The sequence below is a fragment of the Oryzias melastigma genome, linkage group LG6, assembly GCF_002922805.2.
Source record: "Oryzias melastigma strain HK-1 linkage group LG6, ASM292280v2, whole genome shotgun sequence".
In the NCBI taxonomy this organism is placed as follows: domain Eukaryota; kingdom Metazoa; phylum Chordata; class Actinopteri; order Beloniformes; family Adrianichthyidae; genus Oryzias; species Oryzias melastigma.
The window spans coordinates 34,558,248-34,564,865 of record NC_050517.1 but is presented as its reverse complement, the minus strand read 5'-3'; the positions used below and the strand labels follow the sequence as shown (position 1 = coordinate 34,564,865).

Genomic DNA, 6,618 nt, shown 5'->3' with positions numbered 1-6,618 from the left:
TACTGGTAACTATTCCTACTTTAGTTCTAATTATTTATTTATTTTTAAACTGTCCGTCCAGATTTTTTTGGACAGACAGTTTTTGAAGTTTAATTAGCCAACTTCTTCCAGCAAGAATCCTGTTAGGATCACTTGCGATGGAAGAAGAAGCTAACGAACCTCCTAAACAAGCTAGGCTTTCGTGGTTTCGTCAGATGTTTTAAAACGAAGAAAGCAACTTCATGTTTAGCTGCTTCAGTATTCGTCTCAATGAACACCAACAAAAGCTCCGGGCTTTTCCACTTTTTAATCAGGTCCTTGTAGACGAGCAAGTGAAGCTTTGTGGCAATATCTCGACTATCCATCTTAATAGTGCGATCTCCGAGAAATTCCTCAATTTTTCCAATAAGCTCTGCTACAGGAAACAGGTCGTAGTTCACTGGGAGGCTTGGCTTAGATTTTGCAGCTGCATGGGAGATCATGTTTAAAATGGAATTTCCCAAGGCTCTTCTCAGCTCTTCCTCTTTGTCTAGTCCTGAGGAGAAGGAAGACGGCTCCTCCTCGATCAAGGAAGACGGCTCCTCCTCGATCAAGGAAGGCGGCTTATCCTCGATCACAGACAGGGACGCTTTTAAAGGCACAAACGGTTTATAGGCCAGAGACGCTTCAGAAGCTATGGACCGTTCATCAAACTCTTGCTGTGAACTTCCAATGGCTTCCTCCGGTTCTGACTCTTCATCCGTCCTGCAACTCAGTCTTTGTATGGTGCTCTTTTTTAGATTTTTCGCACCAACTTTCATGTTTTGCGCACATGATTTTAGCCTCTCCTTTCCTAATCTCATGTGTTGGACGCAAGAGTTCACCTCTACAGCTGCAGGCTCGATGTTCGATTTCTGCAGAATAGTTTCTGGATCCTCCGGTTCTGACTCTTCATCCGTCCTGCAACTCAGTCTTTGTATGGTGCTCTTTTTTAAATTTTTCGCACCAACTTTCATGTTTTGCGCACATGATTTTAGCCTCTCCTTTCCTAATCTCATGTGTTGGACGCAAGAGTTCACCTCTACAGCTGCAGGCTCGATGTTAGCTTTCTGCAGAATAGTTTCTGGATCCTCCGGTTCTGACTCTTCATCCGTCCTGCAACTCAGTCTTTGTATGGTGCTTTTCTTTACATTTTTCGCACCAACTTTAATGCTTTGTGCACATGATTTTAGCTTCTTTGTTCCTAATCTCATGTGTTGGATGCAAGAGTCCACCTCTGGTTCTGACTCTTCATCCTTCTTTTTCTTTGCAGCATAGGAGTTGAGTTCTTTCGTACATGCCTTTATGTTTTTGGTGTACGCTTTTAGCCTCCTAGCTCCAGTTTTGGTGCGTGTATCCTTGAGGATCGCTATTGCTTCCGCCAGCAGTTTCAATGCATTCTCAAATTCTTCATGAGCGACTGCCGCCTCCATTTTTACCTTTTGAGAATGATTTTTATTATTTGTGATGCAATCTTTAATTTTTGCAGCACATAATTTTAATTTTTTCTCTGCTGAGCGGATGTTTCGGACAAACATTTTTGCATATTTATCCTTTGGTTTCTCTTGCTCCTCCTCCTGTTGCGTTTCGCCATCCTCGGACTCGGCCGTCCGTTTGGCTCGCAGTGATTTAAGGTTAGAAATGCATTCTTCAATGATTCTAACCCCAGTTTTGAACTTTCCAGTTTCAAATTTTAAGTGTGGAGCGCAAGACTTGAGCTTTCTGATAGCTCTTTTAAGAACTGCATCATCTGGATGCGGTTCTTCAGCCTCAGGCTGCAGGTCTGAAGCCTCGGGTTCTTCAGCCTCAGACTGCAGGTCTGAAGCCTCGGGTTCTGAAGCCTCAGGCTGCAGGTCTGGAGCCTCGGGTTCTGAAGCCTCAGGCTGCAGGTCTGGAGCCTCGGGTTCTGAAGCCTCAGGCTGCAGGTCTGGAGCCTCGGGTTCTGAAGCCTCAGGCTGCAGGTCTGGAGCCTCAGGTTCTTCAGCCTCAGACTGCAGTTCTGAGGACTCGGGCGATGTCTTCTCTGCACGTCGTTTCTTAGTTTTTGTGCATGTAAGACTTGCTCTTATTTTTTGAGCTTTGGCTTTGACTTTTTTTATTTTTTCATTGTCGCCCAATGAGTCAAATACCTTCAGTTTTTGATAGAGTCTATTTATTTTTTTCAACAGACTCTGGTTGAAGGTATTGTGCTGATGAGAATCTGCCGCGTCGGTTTCCGCGACAGTTTCTTTTGCTTTGCGGCGCTCCCTGGAGCGGGAGGAGGAGCTTTCGGACTCCTCTTCCCGCTTTTCGGGAGGTAACTCCGCCATTTTATTGATTTTCTTGGTGATGTATTCCATCACCGCCTTTACCGTTTCGCTGGTCAGCTCTTCCTTCAGCAGGTTCAGCTTTCCAGCCGTATCCGGGTCGGGAGAACCGGATACGATCGTTAAAACCTCCTCCGGAGTCAGTTTGGATAAAAAGGTACAAACCTTCCCGTGGATGTGTTGGACCGGGAAGGACTCGCCCTTTCTCCGCCTGCTCCGCTCACGTCTCTCCATGTCTGTAGGTTTTTCTCCCTTCATGTCTACCGGATTCTTTCGTCGGTCTTGGACCCCCGGTTTTTCTCTTGGCGGTTAAAGGTTTTCCCGGGAATTAAACTCCACCAGGTATTAGAACTTTTTCGACTGGCTGAAACACCGAGATATGACGGCATTATTATCGTCATTTACGTCACCTGTCATCATTCGCCATGATCCGCTGTCAATCCGCCGTCGTTCTCTACGTTCTGTGACGTCACTGTTTACACCGGAATACGCTCTGACATGACGGACAATTAGTGGCAGCAATCATCATAAAAATGTCACGTGACAGGCGCACGGGGGTGTATGGAGTGACTTTTGTGCCACCATGCTGCAAGCAACAGTCACAGTTGAGAGCTCAAAATGTTCTAAATTGTAAACAAAATATAACGGTTTAAGAATAAAATAAACCATTTGCAGGATGAAAATGTTTAATAACTGGTTTCAAAAACGTTTTTGCTTTCAAAAATATTTTACAAATTAGCTAGCTGGCATAAACATATAAAACTGAAACATCAACACTAATCAAAGATAGAGCAAAAGTGAGATAAGACACAACAATTGACTGTATATAAAAATAACTGGACAGAGCAAGCCCCCCCCCCCTCCTTCCGTGTTCCATATAGGAAGTACCACTGGGTTGCAAAAACGCCAAAGTCCCATTGACTTACATTGAGAAACAGTTATTTCTCAGTCATTTTATATGTCAGAATAATCATTCTTCCTCTCCTGCTTTCTGCTTAACTTCTTTTTTCTAATCCTAATTTTTTTTAAAGATTTTTTTCCCATTATCACAAGTTATTAGAGTTATAAATTGACCAATCAGATGGCTCAATAAGCGTTTGTGGGTCTGATGTCAAAGCATAGACTGTATAAGAATAACTGGACAGAGCAAGCCCCCCTACTTCCGTGTTCCATATAGGAAGTACCACTGGGTTGCAAAAAGGCCAAAGTCCCATTGACTTCCATTGAGAAACAGTTATTTCTCAGTCATTTTATATGTCAGAAAAATCATTCTTCCTCTGCTGCTTTCTGCTTAACTTCTTTTTTCTAATCCTAATTTTTTTTTTTTAAGATTTTTTTTCCCATTATCACAAGTTATTAGAGTTATAAATTGACCAATCAGATGGCTCAATAAGCGTTTGTGGGTCTGACGTCGAACGTCTGGGGGATTTGATTGACAGATGACGGGTAGCCAATGGGAGCAGACTTCATCAATGAGTCCATGAAGACCTTCTAACACCTACTTTACAATTCAATACTTTACCAATCATTGTCCTACTGTTGTTTTCCTCAATGGAATGTACCTATGCAGTAGTTTACAATTCTCCGGTGTTATTAAAGTAGAAGCTGTTTACATCCCGCGATCCGTGGAGAGGCGGGGACTCACAATAAACTCCCTCCAGATTGGTGACAGTACTTCCTATAGATTCCATGACTCAGCTATGACTCACAGAGACTCAGACCAATCGCTGGAGATGGGTTGCAGACGTTTGCAAAATGTCGATATCCGTTTTCAGGGAGTGATGGTGAAAGCGGCGGCCTACTTTCACGAGGAGTGGAGGTAATTCATTTCCAATGGGGGACCTCATGGCTCGCTAAGTCCATTATTTTTACAGTCAATGGACGCAACACAACTAAAGCAACTCTGCTGCAATCACAAAAGTATTTTTTTAAAGAAAGAAAAGTTTGATCATATTTTTGAAAACAAAAATATTTTTTATTAAGAGTTTGTAAACACAAAAACAAATTTTTGAAATAAAAATAGTTTGCAAATGGTAACATATTTTAAAAGCAAAAAAGACAAAATGTGTGAAGACAAAAAAAAAAAATAACAAAGCAAAAAATATTTGAAAGTAAAAAAAGGTTTTGAAAGCAAATATCTTCATTTGCAAATGATGACTTTTTTCTTTCCATTTAATTTGCAATTCAAAACATTTTGATCTTAAAACTGACTTTTGCTTGCGATATGGTGGCAGAAAAAATCCCTCCATAGTACTAAGGAAATTGAATATCAATGATATGTGTTTCAGTGATTTTAATACGAATTAGACATCAACAACCAGACCATAGTTAAGATATAGATACTTAAGGGAATGGGTATGAAAAAGTTTTCCTTCATCTTAAAACTATTTTTTCAAGCTGAAAAAATAATGTGTAAAAAAAAAAGTGCATCATCGACGTACAAGTGTTGAAATGTATTCAGAATGTAGTGTGAAAATTTGTATTTTGGATGGTTGTAAGTATATATGTGTTCTCAAAGTTGAAATTAACTAAAAAAAAAAATGAAAATAAAGACAGACAAACACTAGAAGCTGGCATTCATTTATATAACATATGAGATGCTTTGAAATGTTAAAGAGGAAAGCTGAACTTTACGTTGCGTCATTATTCTGCGATATTCTGTTGGTGAAGATTCTTGTTCATCCAAGTGATGCTGACGTGAAGTTGAGTCATGGTCATCTGGATTTAATATCATCTGGTTTCATGGTGATCTGTATTTAATATCATCTAGATTCATGGTCTCTGGACTTAATATTATCTAGGTTTCTGGCATCTGGACTTTGAATCATCTAGATTTATGGTCATCTGGACTCAATTTCATCTGGATCTTCACAAAACGTTTCAAGAAAACAAGACATTAAGTCCAGATATCAATACTCAACTTCAAGACGTGTCTGATTAAGTTCATCTTCTAACACTGATGCTCCAATATAGAACCGCTCAGTCAGTTTTAACCTTTTACTCAGATGGGAGGATCTTAACCGTCGCCCCCCTGGAGACCATGAATCCAGGGTACAGCGGCTGGGAGAAGGCAGCCTGGACCCTGTGAAGGAGCTCCATGTGACCAGACTCAAACACACTGAAGAAGGCCACACTTCCCGCCATGTGGTTCAGATACACCCCCACCCTGGAGGAACAGGGACCGCAGGCTTTGGTTTTGACATCTCGATGCCAAAACGTGCAGCCTGATGTTGACAGAGAAAGGCTCCAGGACTGATCCGTGCATCCAAAAGAGCTTTCCTGCAGCTCTGGACCCTTATAGCAAACAGCAACCTCAACTCTGGGTCCCCCCCATTCAACCTCATAGTAGCAGACCCCGTGCAAACCCTCGCAGCACAACACCTGATCGTATTTGGTAAATCTCTCAGTGTGGGGCGGGTACTTCTGGACTTTCTTGATCCAGGAGACCTTTTTGTTTCCCTCAGAGAGCAGCAGGTTCTCAAATGCTGTGTTCGGATCCAGGCTGAGGCTGCAGGAATCTGAGAGGAGAAAAAAAACATCTCTGATTTCCCTGGAAGCACTAGGACTCAACCAGGAGTAGATGCTGCACCAACGACTCACACATGGAAAACTCTTGCCTCGTTTTTGGCTCCAGATCACTGTTAACTGGACAGAAAACACATGAGTCTAAACGTTCAGATTTTCAGAAGCACTTGAGTCCATGAAACCCTGTGAGGTCTTACTGTGCTCAGTCATTTCTTCAGCAGCCTGCGTCAGGGTTTTGGTTTTCTCTCTCAAGTCTGAAATGGCTTTTGTCAGAAAGTCAAAGGGAGAGTTTTGGATGACGACACCAGAGGAGATTTGAAGATCTGGGAGGTCCAAGACGGATCTGCAGCGCTGAGAAGAACAAGAAATAGATTCCAGCTTAGTGCCGATCAGCCTCACTTCCATCAGCAGGCCTTCTCTCTGAACAAATGCATGAATTCCCGCCTTTTCTACTCAATTTTTTTTTTTTTTAATTCATGGATTTTTAAATTGTTTGCGCCCCTCTCCACTAAGATCAATGCTTTAGCGTGGCCGGGCTTTGGACACCATTGGTGTCTCCGCTCTGGTGTTTCTTGATCTGTAGTTTTAGTAAATCTGAGCATACAAGACCTCATCACTCAACTTTCTGAATCAGAAAGGAATCATTACTCGTGTTCCTGCCAACGTAACATTAGTGATGCAGCAAAAATAGCGAGCAATAGTCTGGCTCGCTGGACAGCAGAGCTCGCTAACTCGCTATGCTGTCCGCCGGGCAGCTTGTTAGCTCGCTATGCTGGTCATTGGCTCCTCC

General features: G+C 42.3%; 3 protein-coding genes across 3 annotated transcripts in view; 1 reads left to right on the top strand and 2 right to left on the bottom strand.

Moving 5' to 3' along the window:
• Positions 1–132: 132 nt before the first annotated feature.
• LOC112152068 (titin homolog) lies at positions 133–2,585 on the bottom strand (the record flags this gene model as incomplete). Its single annotated transcript, XM_024281319.2, is given in 1 exon segment — positions 133–2,585. A coding segment is annotated over 1 exon segment (2,429 nt), but the record flags the coding sequence as incomplete, so codon positions are not given.
• tmem17 (transmembrane protein 17) overlaps positions 2,425–6,618 on the top strand; it is a 10,799-nt gene continuing 6,605 nt past the window's right edge. Inside the window, exons 1-2 of the mRNA XM_024281388.2 lie at positions 2,425–2,460; positions 2,546–2,645. The gene's annotated coding sequence lies outside the window, so the exon portion shown is untranslated. The remainder of the gene's footprint in view (positions 2,461–2,545; positions 2,646–6,618) is intronic.
• Positions 4,390–6,618, bottom strand: part of LOC112151801 (E3 ubiquitin/ISG15 ligase TRIM25) — a 5,495-nt gene continuing 3,266 nt past the window's right edge. The window contains exons 4-6 of the mRNA XM_024280874.2: positions 6,026–6,179; positions 5,904–5,948; positions 4,390–5,821 (exon numbers count right to left, since the gene is read on the bottom strand). Coding sequence (XP_024136642.1) covers positions 5,301–5,821; positions 5,904–5,948; positions 6,026–6,179 — 720 coding nt within the window. The 3' untranslated portion in view covers positions 4,390–5,300. The remainder of the gene's footprint in view (positions 5,822–5,903; positions 5,949–6,025; positions 6,180–6,618) is intronic.